The following is a 16,332-nucleotide window of genomic DNA, read 5'->3' as shown; positions in this document are numbered from 1 at the left end:
TTCCTAGTGACTCTCAAGTCATTTACCTTTGGTGCTGATTTAGGATTTTCTAGTGAAACAAAAAAAACAAAAGATTTTTTTTCACTTTAATGTTACATTGATCCTTGTTTCTGAGTTGCTAGTTACTTTGCTGATCCTGTTACTTCAGTAAATTACAAGAGGAAGCTGAAATTTTATGTACTCAGTTCATCACATAGCAATGAGGTAGGAGTTGCCATGCTCATTATTGGCCTTTTGTCAGGATGAGAGGCACTGGGCACAAACTGGAACACAGGAGGTTCTGTCTGAATATCAGAAAGAATTTCTTTAACTGGTGGGTGACTGAGCACTGGCATAGGTTGCCTATACAGGCTGTGGAGCTTCCCTCCTTGGAGATCTTCAAAAGCCACCAGGACATGGTCCTGGGTAACCTTCTCTGGGTGGCCCTGCTTGAGCTGAGGGGGCAAGGGGGGGCTGAACCAGTTGACCTCCAGAGGTCCCTTGCAACCTTAACCCTTCTTTTATTTTCTTCCCTTTTCTGAAAGGGACAGATGAGGTATATTAGAGAAGCAAGGAAGAAAAAACACTTCCTGCAGACATCTGAGAAAGATATGCTTCTCTCAAGGGAACTTGTCTCTAGCGTTTCTAGTTATATCTTGTGCATGCAGATTCCTGTGGGAGCTGAGAGTTCTCAATGGCTCATGATAGAAATGCTTTAATTTCTGTACCAACATACAAGTGAGAGATTGCCTTTCAAATATTTTTATCTTGGCTGACCTAGAATTTTTTTTTTGAATTTGCTCACAACAGTTTACTGGCATGCGACTTACGCTTAAAAACAAAATAAAACCAATAATTATACTAAGAAAGGTTTGGAAACTTCAACTTAGTGAACAAAGTCTATATTTAAGTGAGGCTATGATTCTTAGAAAAGACTTACAAATACTGGTAAGACTCTTTCCGAAAAGAAACCTCTGTGGCAACTGGATAATGTTTCCTTTTGAAAAGCTGCTTGTCATTACTTTCAAGCCCTGAGCTACCACTACCAGTGGTAGTTTTGTTTTCTTCCATATCCTTATATGTTGGATAAGACTGTCTTTTTGAACCTGTGGGATCACCCTTTGCTTGTATTGCTCTGAAAGGTCCAAATCTTCCTTAATGCTGCAATCACTTAATATTTGATACAATAGAGAGCTGTTGTGCTTGTATTTAAACAGCAAAATAAGCATCTGTGTTGTCTATCTGCTGTATATATTCTCTGTATTTTACCCCTAGTTCCCTTTCCTCCCTGGCATGAGGAGGGGAACTAAAACTACTGTTTTTCTGACAGGTTTCTTGTGTCCTCTTTTCTTCTGCTAGTAGTCTTTTTGTACTGGAAGCTTTTCAGAGCATGGACTAACTCAGTTCTTGTATTTGTAGTGTGGCTAATACAGCAGGGTTCTGACTCTAATCGGGCTTTGGCATTTCTACAATACAAGTAAAATGAATAACTGTTGTAGGAACTTATAACAAGCATGTGAATTAATGAAGGTCAGCCTGGCACTTCAGAATAATAGCAGAAAATTGTAGACCAAAAATTTTATGTAAGGCCAAATGCTTGATTGCAGAACAGATTTTTCTTTTCCTCCCTTGGTGTTAGGAGTGTGGTGCAGTGACCCCTGACCCATGACAAGGGCTGAGATTTTGAGTTATTCCACTTACTGCTGTCTGTAAATAAATCTTTCCATTTATCATTCATCTCCAGCTACTTGTTTCTGCCCCTTGTGCTGCACAGGTATTTGTGCACCTCTCGTCAATGGATATAGGAACTGATGTGACTGAAAACAGCAGCTCTTATTTTTAGTCTGATGGCCTTTATATAGTTCAGTTTCCTCTGATGAGGAGGGCTGTGCAAATGCCCAGAACAGGATACTACACATTGGGTGGTAGTGTGGTAGGAAAAAAGGATGCTTAGTCTAACTTAGAAATACATGATTAATTATGCTGTCTTGTGTTTTCTGCTGGGGCCCCTTAATATTTAATCATTTACTGCCTTGATTGTTAAAACTAGCATAATAAATATTCAGCTTACTGTTCAACTTAGCATTCAAGCCTTTCATCTGTATTCTTACAAACAGTAGCTGAATCTTTCCACCTCTACATTTTACATAGTACTATGTATGTTTCACAATACAGATAATGCTAATTTACATAATTCCTTATTAATAGCAGTTTATCCAAAATGTTCTGTTTTACTGCCTAAGTACTTTTTTTGGAGCTGTTTTGTGAATGTCTACTTAAAAAAATGGGAAAGGGTATATGTTGGAAAATTAGTTGCTGTTTTTTCAGGCATTCCACCATCTTAAAAGGATGTTGAACTCCTTAAAATGTACAGAATTATAGAATCATTTAGGTTGGAAAAGACCTTCAAGATCATCAAGTTCAACCATCAACCTGACCTACCAAGTCCTATCAGCAAATAATTTGCCCTAAAATAATCAAGAAAGGCAAAACAAGGGAAAATGCTTTCTTGTGTTTCTGTGCTGGAATTCACTGTCTTCCTTCCATATTATTAGTCAGTTCCAGATTTCAGAGAGATGTCTGTTTTTGTGGATCTGTTCCTGAGATCACACCTTTGTGTGATTTACATGTTACTCGTGTCAGCTACTCATGGGAACTGTAATTTCTTAGGTGGTCAACTCTTTTTGTTTTTATGCATGATCAATACAATAATACGGGAAAGGAAAAACAGTAATAAACTGTGTTTCTTAAGACCACAAAAAGAGAGAAGGGAACATTGTCCCCATAGGATGAATCTGTATTCTTCTGATTGTTGCACTTAGAAAGAAGGAAAGCATAAGGACTAGAAGCTTGTGTTTCTGTTGACTTCAGCCCTGTTTTCATAATACAACCTGCGTTTATAGTAATGGACTTTTCAAAAGTGCCTAAACACGTGATTCCTGACTTCCATGGGAGTTAGGTATGTAACCAGCTTAAATGCTTTCAAGATCCCACTATACCTCCCTAATCCTTTCTACCTACTTCTGTTTTCAATCACTAATATCTGAGCACTTCAGGGAGGCCTTGTGTCCACCATTAGTTTAAAATGATGGAACTTGAGGAGGGTTTTGTCAGTTTTAAACCAGTCTCCAATCTCTACAGGAAAATAATTTGTTATCTTTAATACCATCAAAAATGTTAATGGTTGCTCCATTGAGCACAGGGTTAATGCTTGCGTAGGGCTTTACAGCTTTGTGTGTCTATTCAAGTGAACAGATGGAAGGATATTTTAATAGAAACCTTCAAATGTTTACATATCCAGGCACCTACTGATCAGCCTAGTGCTACCCCAAATGGAAAGCATTAATGTTAAATTCTTTAACAGTGTTACTCAGGCAAACTTGTGAGAAACAAACAAAGGGAGTTGCAAACTGCCATCTTCGGTGTGCTGAAATTTGTGATTTCTCCTTTCTGTAAGAATTTTTACCAGTTATCCTCTCAGAATGGAAACTCATGCTGCCTTCTTGACAGCATTTCATTTGCAGGTTAGGGATATAATGGAGCATAATGGATATGGGGAAAGGATAAAGCAATTTTTGGTTGTTTGGTATTCTATCAGTGAAGTGTTGGCCTTACAAGACTTGGTGTATGCTGCTATCTGGTTTGCTGAGGTTATGATTTTGCTTTGTGTTCATAGTCTTGCTGCTTAATTTTCCTGAGCTCCTTGAATAATTTAGATAGCAGGTAGTGACAAAGGAGAAACTGATAGCTGGTGAACTAAAGGGTGAGATTTTTCAAAGGACAATGAGTTTGCAGCCAGTTTTACAGGGAAGCAGAATGCATGAGTGTGTAAGATAAAAATAATGCTGGTATTGACATCCTAAATATAGCCCTGGAGGTCACAACTGATTCTACTGCTGCTTGCCTCATTCATTCCCTGCAGCCTATGGAGTTAAATCACAGGAAAACTGTCATTCCAGGGAACTTAACATAAGGTAATCAGACACGTTACCATATGTTCTCCTATTAACACATGGAGGAAGGAGCACAGTTGGTAAGGGAACTTAAAAACCTGAAGTGAAAGGCAGCTGCTCTCATGTCACTTACCCTTGTTAACTTCAGTACCTCTGAGTGCTGCTTGCACAATTGGCTTAGGAGGCTTCCTAACGAAGAATTCAAACCTGTGCTCGCAGGAGTGCTGTCCAAGGGATAAACATCCTGAGTCAATGGCTGACTGTTTCAGTGGTCCCTTTTCTTAGTCAAGTGTTCTGGTCATTGCCATGCTAAAGCTCAGTTTTGGTTTAAATATGATTGAAATAACATCCACTGCAGGGAGAATTGTTTGGATTGTATGTCATCTTTACAACTTGAATTTACGTGGTTTGGTTAATGACTAGGAGCTCTGAAAACATTAATTTGTTGTGTTTTTTGAATGATTCTATACTTCAGGTAGTGCCTTTACATTAACAGTCTGCCTGCTATTTATTTTTATTTTCAAGTATGTAAGCCTAACCTATAGGGATAAAACGTGATACTTTTAACTCATGTGGTATAATATGATTTATTTTAACCTGCTCCTATGAATTTGTATCAATTTTTATATGTGTGCAAGACTTAAAAAAAAAAAAAAAGTGCAAATTTGAAGTTAAAAGCCTGTGCATTGAGAGACAGCTACCTGAATTATTCAGTCTTCTTTTGTCCTGCTGATTCCCATTCTACTTGTGAATGAAAAGCTGATGTTCAAGACTCCTGATGCTCCTAAGGCAGATCTTGGTCAAGCTGCTGAATAGTGAATTCCTGACTGGAGAATTCTCTCTGTCTTAAGAGGTGCACGAGTACAATAGTGCACATGGGTGGCACAGTTAGAGTAAGTTACTCAGAGCAGTAGTGTCAAACATGATCTGGATGTTTTTGCTCTACACAAGCTCTTAAATCTCTGCCTCTCTAGTCATCTACAAAAATAAAATAAATAATAAAACAAGTTTGTGTGAGACTCATTTAATCTCCTGGCATAGTGTTTATTGTGCTGTGAGAACAGGCTAACGTGTCTCTCCTTTCTCCTCCCTCTTTGTTTCTCTCAGCTAGAGGACGAAATTTCAACTTTGCGGCAAGTATTAGCAGCCAAAGAAAAGCACCTGGTTGAAATTAAACAAAAGCTTGGCATAAGCCTGATGAATGAACTGAAGCAGAACTTTAGCAAAAGCTGGCATGACATGCAGACAACTTCTGCGTGAGTACAGACTGCACAAATTCATTGTGATGTGTTGTGTAGCATGTTGGGGGTATTGCTTTGATGAGCCCTGGTATGAAATGTATCAATAGGAATACCTGCCAGAGGGAGTAGATGACAGGGACAAATATGTCAGGCTTCTCAGACCAAGGAGACCTGAAAAAAACAAACCTTCCACAGCAGCAACATGCTTTGCTACTGTGTCACACCTCACCCTTGCAAAATCACAGCAAACTGAAACTCTTATGGAACTGAGAAGGTCATCTGCATGTCCCATGACACGTTCCTACAGAGTCCTTACTAAGGAGAGAAAGAATCCTTCTTGATCTGTGTGTTATATTTTTTGAACTTCCAAGACAGACAACATAAAAGAAAGACTACTAAAATATTAGCAACTATTAAAAAAAAAAAAAACAGTACCATCATCTGAATTCTAAAGAATAACTGACAGAATCAGTTGATGTATGACTGTTGAATTCCTGATTTTGTAGGTCCAAAAGAAACAACAAAATAGATCTTGGGGTAACTGTGCTATCTTTGAGGTTTTATTAAGTCCTATGTATATCAAGTTTTTTGTTATTTGCCAGCATTGTGTTCTTTGGTAAGCTGCATATCCCAGCCTCGGTTTACCACTGTGCAGTGTGGGTAACTAGTCCACAAGAGTTCAATGAAACTCGTCTTGTATGTGTAAGCAGCTTTAGGTTCCCAGGGTGAAAGGTAATGTAGAAATGTGAATTGTTACTTCACTGCTGCTGTTGAAATGCTTTTAACTTGATTTTTTTTCTTCTAGAACAAGACCAATTATACTGTGGCAGTCTGTGGTCTAACCCAGTTACTGCCTTCCAGGAAGGTGCATTTGAAAAAAGTCTGAAATCTTGGGTGAGGAAGCTGGGGAGGGATGTTATTTGAGTTGCATCTTGCTGCCAAGAACTCTTAGCACAAACCTTTTGTCTAGGTTAAAGAAGGAGTTAAAAATACACATATGGAAATAGTGATAAGACCTGTCCTGAATCTTACAAAAAAGTGTTTGAGCCTGGAATAGGTAGTGTTTTTTCTAAGTTTCAAACACGTTCTGTTCTGTGTCAATTATGTAAAAGCTGATTGAGAAATAGAGCGTCACTGAGAGAGATGACAAATAAAACTGTGAATTCCGAAGCTGCAAGAAGGCCGTGATAATTACTGAGGGGTTGGTCTCAGCTAGTACTGATCTTTATACTTATAAATATGAAAACACCATATTCTATATTCCTCTAAAACTTTTTTTTGGTCCAAATTAATAACAACATTGGTAGAAAGAAGAACTTAACTTTCATGAAATGCTGTCTGAAAAGTTACTTTTTTTTTTTTAATTTTATTTTTTCGCAATTGACAGCTGGATTTGAGACTCTTAGGGAGAAGCAAGAGTGAGTTTCTCCACACCAGAGGTGAGCTGGGTGTCAACAGCAAGGCAGGTAGGGCAGTGGCACCACCCACAATGGAGCAGTCCCACAGGACCCAAAGAAAGAGAGCAGAGCAGGTCCAGTAATATTAAACTCGATTTAGCAGATAGCAGAATTTCAAAATTAAAAACTATAAATTTAAAATTTTTACCAAATTCTAAGACAACTTTTCATTTTCCCTTCACAGTGTTGACATTTTCCAGAAGGATAAAGAGACTTTAATAGACTTTATTAGTATGGTATCTGCTACTCTTTAAGATGAGCTTCAGAAACAATGAGCCAGTAGGTGCTCAGTGTCCACCTCAAGGCCACCAGTGTTTAGAACTGAGCAGGAGGAGTTCATCTGTGCCCTTGAAAATCCTGTTATCCATAGTTCAACTGCTCTGTAATTCTGACTGACACTTACTGTATAAATCATGGTAGTTCAGCATTCTTAAGAATAGATGTGTTAAGTAATAGAGGTGATTCATCGTTGTTACACCAAAATAGCAATGGGGTAGTGTTACTCACCAATATTCTCTGATTTAGTAAGGTTGAAAAGCTTGCTTTAAAAAATAAAAGTTCAAAATATTTACATTCCTTTATTTTAGGCTTCTAAATCCACAATTAGTCATTTTAAATTCCAAAGAGATGTGTTTTTAAGGAGGCTAGTTTTGCTTTCACTCAATCTTACTGGGTTTTGTAGTAGCTGTGCTTTTCTAGAAATTAAAACCACTTTTCTTTAATGGAGAGCTTTTCAAACCCACAAAGAACAATTAGGTGCCTTTTTTTTCCCCCTTAGTATTAATACTCTTTTAAAGCCCTCTATTTAGGGATGTATTCTTAGGGCTAAAGTGGACTTAGAGACTCAGTACCTAACTCAAAGGATGGATGCCACCTGGAATGACTGAATGTAAACTTGAGATCCTGATTATTTTTAAGCTTTTACAATTTAAAAGGTTGGCCAGGTAGTTTAAAAGTTAGCCTAAGTATGGTTGGTATGTACATGTCAGGAATTATCATTAAAGAATTCTGTTATGATTAAAAAGGTTAAAAAAAAAAATTGTTTTCATGCAAAGGAAAGACAGAGCTTGAGGTCAAGTAGACTAATGTCCTTCATTCAAGATTATGGCAGGCTCAGCATACAGTTCTGCACAAAGTCTGTTTCCCTGTCATTAATGCATGCTTTGGTGTATGCAAAAGCAATTCTAACCACCTCTAGTAAGACTTTGTATTTGCAAAAGTAATGTGCAGCTTCTCCTGTATTAAACCATTTTTTTTAATCAGCTTTGTTTTTCTCTAAAGAAAATCTGTAACGTTGTTTGCATTTTTCAGTCTTCTATGAAATATACATGGAAGTCATTCACTTATGATGTTGACCAGTATCATAATACATTTTTTATGCTCCTTGTTCTTCTGCTATTCTTCAATGCGCTGATATTTAGTATAACGCGTGTTAGGGCAGGTAGCAGGCTCAGCTGGTATGATTTCCCACACACAACTTTTTTAAAGATCAGGGTTTCAGTGAGTAGAGGTGGGTGGATATTATGTTAGCTTCAAGCAATTCAGGTTTTTATTTATGTTTTAAACATAGATAATTCATTTATTTAGATGCTAGAAGAAGGATAATGTTAGCAGATTTCCAGGTTATTTATTTTAGCTTAAGGAGTCATTAAAAATATCTTTACAGTGATATTTAGAGACCACAACTGAGCTTTTCTAATTAACATTCTGCTACAAAGGAAAGGTTTTATCTAACCTAAATGCAGTGTGTTTACTTAGCTAAATATTTTTGATTGGTGGTGCTTCTATAAAGTTTTCACAGTGCTTTCTACCCTTTGGTACTTGAGATTTTCACTGTGTACCACATACAGATAAGATGACTGCTTCGAAGCTCAACTATTCCATGATTCTGTACAAAATTAGGTTAAATCTTTACAAAGGCAAAGTCTGGAGATTATTTAGTCCAACTCCCCCATTCAGAGCAGAGTGAACTAGAACAGGGTGCTCAGGACTATGTCCAGTCAAGTTCTGAACATATTCAAGGCTGGAGGCTCTACAGCCTCTCAGGGCAATCTATTCCAGTGTTTGATCACCCTTACTGTGAAGAACCGTTTTCTTATTTTTAAATTGGCCTTTCCCTACAGAAGCAGAATAAGGATCTCTTCTTCAACTACTCACTGAAAACTATATTTGCAAGCTTAGTTCTGCTGATAGGGAACCTGAGGACAACTGTATAGGTTTCCACAAATAGTGGGAACTCATGTTTTGTAATTCAAATTTCTGCCGGATGATAAGAAAATAGAAAGTAATAGTTACACTGCATGTGTTTTGGACTTAAAATCTACAGTACTTGGAGCCTCCATTAATATAACATTAAATATATAGCAATGTGTGCCAGAGGATCAGAATCTTCTCAGGAAGTTGGCTATAATTTGTGGGCAGCCACAGGCCTACTGTGACTTTTAAGAACTTGGTATACCGTGTTCCCACACACATGCTTGTTATGAGTGGTAGTAATGGAAATGTGGGTGTTCCTGTTCATTGCAATATGTAATCACCTTTTGACATTTTCTCCTCTAAATTTGCAAGTAAATGCACCGGTTGTGTAAGTGAAGAAATAGGCATGTTGGCTTTAGCAAGCGCGTTACCTGTGTGTGGGTGTGAACTATATGGAAATAAAGGGAGCCTCTAACTTCCAGTGGTTTTTGGTGTCTTTTGGGTCAGGCCTTTCAATGTTCGTGCCTTTTTCAAAGACATTGTTTTTTTGGCCATTTTTCTACATATACCTATTGCCTTGAACTTGGAAGGGAGCCATAATGGAAAGTAAGGTTGGAGAAGGGACTTCAGGAATTTAACATAATCTATTCTCATTGTCCCATTCCTGAAAACTATATGGCCATTTGTTTATGCCAGAAGCTTCAGCTAATGGAAATTCCGTAGTGACTTCAGGTGATCTGTTCCAGATCATTGAATGTACTGCTAGTTTCTCAGAGAAAAATCCACTCTGATTATGGTTTTGACCCAGAAAACGTATACACATATATTGCAGATATCTGTAAATTTCTTATCTTACGATAAGAAGAGGAGGCATGAGTGTAAACTGGAATCTCTGTAATGACCAGGTTTTAAAATATCCAGGGGAAGGTCAAGGGAAAAAGGGATAGAAAAAAAATAAAGGAAGGGAAGGGAATGGAAAGGCAGAAATGAAAAGAAAAGGAAAAAACAGAAACAAAAGGAGAAGAAAGGAAAAGGGAGGCAGAGATACATTTAATCTGCATAGGTTTTTTTTTTTTTGATGTAGTTTACAGTACAGAGCCCACAGACAGTATTACTGGCACAATTTAAGGTGCGATAAACTGTGAAATTTTGTCCTGGAATGTCCTAAGATCATCTATGCTTAAGCCAACATATGGCTTTTCTACTCAGGTATTAACTGTATCAGAACTGCTTGTTTCTTCTCTCATTCTATGCTACACCACACAAGTAATGCCTTTCACAGTTGTATCTCCAGTGTTTTCCATGGTTTTGAAGACTACAGTGCAAGACAGCACAGACTATTTGTCACTGTTGCCTGGAATCTTTCCTGACCCATGACTCTTCCCCAGCCTGCTGAACAGCCAAATCTTGTGTGCTGCACACAGATTTCTGGCTTGAGGCAGATTCCCTGTGGCCTGCAGAGGGTCGGTTCCCTCAGCTTTGCCCTTCTTCTCTCTATGTGAGAGGAACTACCTGGGGCATAGTTCCTTTGGCTGGTTTAGGCATATGCACCCATCCAAGTGCCAGCACAGTTTCGATTCTCAGCATATCTGGGAAAAGGAAGAATGTCTAAAAAATACATCTGTTGTTGTTTTTGAAGTTGGAATGAATTTCATGTGAGCAATTAAAGAAAGTAGACACTTCAGAGTGCATCTTGGAATATGAATGCTCTTAGAGAACATTTTAAGTATATGTTATCTGTTATTCATATATGTATTTATTTCATTTGAGCATTAGAATTAATTAATACTGAGCTTCTCTTTCACAGAAAATTAACAGCAAAAGAGTTTTCTGGTTGAGTTTCTCAGAGACTTAGATGCTTTACGTTGATTCCAGAAAATAACATTCTTAAGCTGACTAATAGTTTGAAAAGAAAAAAGAAGCAAGCTCCATAGGACGTGGCTTGTGCCACCAGGCTCTGCTCTACAATATGGTTTTGTTGTTAATTGTTTGCATTTTGTTGCATCTTATGTAATCTTCATCACAGAAGTGGGTTTCACAAATGGATTAATTTTGCAAGCAAGCATTGATGGAGAAGAACAACGCTGAATGAAGATGTGCTAATTAGCTGTATGCGTTGTCATATTTTACAGAAGCTGATTTTAAAATCTTTATTATTCACTGTAGTAGGTCAAATATGCAGCTTGCCATGCAAAATATTAATATTATCTTTGTAGCCTACTTCTGTCATTAGGCCGTATATTGTGCTTATGAAGGAAGGTTAGATTTAACTCTGCCATGTAAAGGGCAGCTCTGTGCTGAGCTGAGCTGAGATCAAATAGCATGCAGTACGATTATCCTGTCTTATCCTGCAGATGATGTTGGTCATTTAAACATCAAGTTCCCTAACCTCTCTATATGTTTGCTGTTTGGCTATATTTTATATGAAACACCATTTCATAAAAGCTAATGCAAGAAGGAAATAGTAATCTTCCTTAATTTGCTTTAAGTGGCTGTAAAAATGAGCCAGTGAGACTTGGTTGCCATAAGATAATACAACCTAAATGTCATATATGAAGCTGTCAGGTAAAAATGCTGTCAAAATATGCTGCAAGTCTGTTTTGTCAACAGTGTATGTAACAGTACTGGAGATGTGATGTATCTTAAAAGCTTCTTTTAAGTGTGTTGAGAAGAACATGTTGTCAGAATATAATTGTGCCATATCAATGTATTTTATGATAACTTCTAATAATATCAGTTTTATAGACATTTTCTATTTTAAAGGAATTCCTTATTTAAAAAAAAGACGTTATAATCGAAGTCAATGGATAAATTTTTTAGTTGAAAGTCATCTGAAAAAGGTAATATTTGAAATGATGAGTTTGATTTACAATTTTACAGTTGTACCAGCAATTCACATATACCATATCCATTTAAACCTTTTTTGTCTACAAAATACACTGTAAGTATTAGTAAGTGCTAAATGAAAAGCATAAACCTGGATCCTTGTTAGTCACTATAACAAATTCTCCTGTGCTATGGAATACGTTTAGATGCCACAAAAACAGAGCAGATATTCCTACTCTAACTGCCTAAGTCAAGAGTCTCTTGTATCAAGTTAGCCTGTTTCTGCTTTTACTAATTCTACTGGGCATCTGGCATAATGTTTTTAAACTCATGACCATGATAGTGACATTGTATGACTGTAAGAAAGAAAGGAATGGAGCCTGATGATGTATTTGTGTAAAATGCACCACACTGTGGGCTTGGTAGAAGGTGGTATTTCTGGAACCTCTGTGCCCTAAATTCACGGTATTCCAGTTCCTGCTGGAGCCTTTTTGACTTGTGGTTCAGAGTCATGAACTTTATTTTAGCCAATGATTCACTATTGAGATGCTTTTACCTTTCCTGATGATCTCAGTGATCAGTACTTGCCTAATGTTGGCCACTAACAGATGCCAAAAGGATGAGAATGTGAAGGTATTGTACATCACTTGGCACACCAGAGCAGTTGGTAGGAGGCCTTGAGAAAAGTCATACCTATAGCACTTTATTCCCTAGGATGAATGTCAGTAGTTCTTAACTGGAATAGCAAACTTCATTTCTACACTTAGAGGTTTCTGAAAATTATGCAAGCTGTTCAGTGTCTTAAAACAAAACTACAAACTGCTGTGTGTTACATGCAAATATGAAAATTGATGGCTCATATTATTAACGTTACATACAATCGAGAAGGTTCCCAGAGGTCAGAAAGGATATGATGGAGGTCACTGATACCGGTGTGGTGACAATGGGAAGGTACTGAATGAATGCTGTAAATACAATCTAGAAATAAAAATATCTAAACCTAATACTGTGCTGTATGGCAATACAGAGTATAACTAAATGCAGTAAGGCATTGTACTCTGGAAAGGTCATTAATTTATGAAGAAGACGTTGATATGCATAATGGTGGAGAGGCAGGGATGGTGTGTTGATTCTTAAGCTAGTTATCTGCAAGGTCTACTAAGATGCAAGTTATCGTTTCTTGTCTCTGCTGGCAGGCATTACAAGTTGCACAGCATTTTTACCTTTGTTGGTTTTGTTCCTTAAAGCTGTTCTTCAGCATTGCTGGTGGGGGAAGGCATGTCAAAGGTCATTTTTGCAAGTTGATGCTGAAAAAAGACCAGTTGCATAACAGTCTTAGCTGGATTTACACTGTTGTGTAACATCAAAAGTATTAGAAACATAAATGCAGTCTCCAGGTCTTTCTTGCTGGTAAAAATACTGGGGAGGACATTGCACTTAGGGGATTTACAGAGGAAATGCAAATCAGAGTCATTTCAGCCAGTTCCCAGAAGGTGTATTCTGACCAAAGTAATGTTAGAAATACGAAAGGGGCTCTACTGTTTCTCAGTTGAAGGGATGTGTGTCTGCTGTGTGGGGGCATTTGGGACTATTCTCTTAATGGTTTTACATGGTGTGAAGAACCTGCAGCGCAAAGGCAGGACATGGAGATACAATCTCATAAAGCTAAGTATGCCCTTGCATAAAATGGAGTGTATTGAACAACAACAACAAAAAACTCAGAGTGAAGGCTGCAAAATACTTTACTATGTACAATCAGCCTGTACTTAAACAGTGTTTGTTCCTAGATATATTTTTATATGATTATCAACTTCATTGAACATATATATAGAATTTTGCGTATGCTTTTGTATGGCTAATGATATGGCTAGTGATATGGCTATCACTTTGATCTTGAAAATATTCTAATCCTTATTATGGCCCTGGTTCTCAGACCATCCCTGTGATGCTTTCTGATTTCTGACTCAGACCCCCCCATAAAAGGGTGGGGAGGTGACAAAGGAAGGGAAGTGTTGGGGGTAGATCTACTTCTGCAAATGCAACTTAGGGTAAGAGTTCAACTTAATGAAAATTTGTCTGATAGTTAAAAACAGGCTTAAGATTTGAACTGAATATCAACACAGTAATTTGCAAAAAGATCCATGGTCCCTCTTGCCTGTCTTCTCGTAGTAGAACTAGCTGAGCCAATGGTCATCCCAAAGTCTGTGCCAAGGCTGGGTATGTTTGGTTAGAGGTGGTGTGACCAGACTGGATGGAGCATAGGTGAAACGAGCTTTGCCCTGCTACCAAGGACCTTTTAGACCTGGAAGTCAAATCTTGGCCTTCATTTTTGTCATCAACAGAACTGTGCTGAATAGATTTGGAAACCTCTTTAGGAAGATGTTTAAAGGCATGTATGCAATAACGTGGGCATTTTAACAAATGCCCATATATATGTATAAACTAGCAGGTAATGGAAAGGTGTTTTGTTTTTTTTAGTTATTCGCATAGGCAACACTTACGTTCGTAGTTCAAGTGAGGCATCATCAGCATCTATTTTAGGGTCTCATTCCACTCTCTGAGATGAGAGTATGTCCACTGACATCAAGAAAATGACAGAGATTTAACCAATCAAGCTAGAGAACGAGGCCTCAGTGAAATAAGAACATTGCAACCTTGCTGTGTCCTGTGAAAAACAGCAAGGCTGAGGAGAAAGGAGACCCAGTAAAAAACATCTCTTTGGTTTTGTTCGTGCTCTGCACCTGAAAAAGAGAAAACGGGCATAACCAGCGCTACTTCCTTTCTAATTACACTTTGTGCTCCCTCTGTTACTTTTGCAATGTTTTAGCCTTTGTTGCCATTCAGCATTAGTGGTTGAGATTAATTCAAGTCATCCAACAAACTCCTGGTTTCTGGAGATCTGGTACCCTCAGCTGCTTCCTTTAAGCTTCCGTTCTAGTCAGTGGAGACAGAGACGAGCACCTTCACAGATTGACACGTTTCACGTGGCAGTTTTAGAACTTGTTAGGCAGTCTTTAAGGTATTTTGGGGGTTAGGAACATAAAATCAAAGTATTTGTGCTGGGGAAAAAAATTGGTTGATAGAATTCTGTCTGAAAGAGTAAAGCATTACCTGGTATCTGCCTTCTAGCCCATGGTTTGTACAGCAGAGGCCTCACTGGTGGACTTCCAGCTGTAGGTACTACCAGGGCTAAAAGGGCCTGACGTAAAATGTGATGTGCCTTATTGCAAATGTTAATCTTTTCTTATTTCTCCTCCTATCTCTACCAAGTTATATTGCATTCATATATCTAAAAGTTAGAAGAAAATACTCTGTTTCTGTTGCAAGAATTAGGCAGTGGGATTTTTGTATTAATCTCTGGTGTATTTTGGTACACATTTGCAATCTTACGGAACTTGTTCAAAGGAGAAGTAGGACCAAAGGAGTTGTACTTCTGAATTTTTCATGATCGTTTCTGCAGTCCTTGTCTGCCAAGGTGCACCACAGGATACAAGACTGATTGTAATAAGCTCTCCTTCTCTTACTAGGCCAGTACTTCTAATTATGAACTTGTCTGTGTCACTGCTCCCAGTGCCAGATGATTTCCTTGGAAGGAAATCTCTGACATGTTCAGTTAGTTTACTGAGCAAAAAAAGGCATGTGTACAGAAAAGCTTGATTACTATGAGAACGCGACTTAACTGTACTGAAGGATCTGTGTGGATTGGAGCATATAGTCCAAATCAGTAAATTAAGATGATTTTGTGTTTGAATGTATATGCTATGCATGAAATGAGTAACTTCAAAAAACAAATCAGTGATCGGTGCTATTTAGAATATGCATTCACTGTCTAGATTTTTTCATCTTTCTTTCTTTCCTAAAACCTTCTTCCTTTACGTTTAAAAAATAAAAAATATAAAGGTAGAATTGTAGCATATGGAAACAAATTTGATCTATGTTGTCTAATTTGAAATACCAATAAATAATTTTGAAGTGCATCTTTTAGATGTATCTAATGTGTATGTATGCATGGAAGAGCACGTATGTTAGCTGATTCTTTCTGTGCTTTAGAGTGCAGGTTGTGCCAGAAAGTCAGCGTCTGCTGAGAGAATGCTTATTTGATGTAAATTTACAGAAATTGTATCAAACAAGTATTCAACAAATCACTCCATTCTGCTTCTAACAGCTTGTGCTTACCCTCTCTGAAGATGTTATCTTCAAGGGGGACAGACAGGATGAAGGATTGCTCTGAAGAGTGCTTTGCTTGCATTAGGATTAAACTGCATTTACAAAGCTGTGCAGAAGTGGGCAACTTTGTAATTTGATTTGTGCTACAGTTACTATTTTTCTTGAGTTTTTGATGGGTGGGACTTTAAGATGCAGAAATAAGGAAAAATAATAGCAGGGGATTATAGCCTTTCTTTTTAAAAACTTATTATTTCTGTTCTCTGTTTTTGTAGTTACAAGAAAACACACGAGACCCTGAGCCATGCAGGACATAAAGCAACAGCAGCTATCAGCAATGTAGGAACTGCTATCAGCAAGAAGTTCGGAGATATGAGGTACAAGGATCTGCTTCTTCTCTGTTCTTACTTTGACAGACTTGTTATGTTTTTTCTCCTCAGCTTTTCTTTTCCACCTACATTAGTGTTCTAAAGTTTCAAGTAGTTTGTAATTAAAGTAGTTTATAACATTAATTGT

At 37.7% G+C, this 16,332-nt stretch overlaps 1 protein-coding gene across 12 annotated transcripts in view; it reads left to right on the top strand.

Moving 5' to 3' along the window:
• Window positions 1-16,332, top strand: part of TPD52L1 (TPD52 like 1) — a 55,860-nt gene that overhangs the window by 22,446 nt on the left and 17,082 nt on the right. For all 12 annotated transcript variants that reach the window (XM_080586269.1, XM_080586268.1, XM_080586272.1 and 9 more), the window contains 2 exons: window positions 5,040-5,188; window positions 16,092-16,193. In XM_080586269.1, the coding sequence (XP_080442395.1) occupies window positions 5,040-5,188; window positions 16,092-16,193 (251 nt within the window). The remainder of the gene's footprint in view (window positions 1-5,039; window positions 5,189-16,091; window positions 16,194-16,332) is intronic.

The sequence above is a fragment of the Anser brachyrhynchus genome (assembly GCF_964034855.1).
Source record: "Anser brachyrhynchus genome assembly, chromosome: 3".
NCBI classification, from domain to species: Eukaryota; Metazoa; Chordata; class Aves; order Anseriformes; family Anatidae; genus Anser; species Anser brachyrhynchus.
This window is presented reverse-complemented; position numbering and strand designations above follow the sequence as displayed.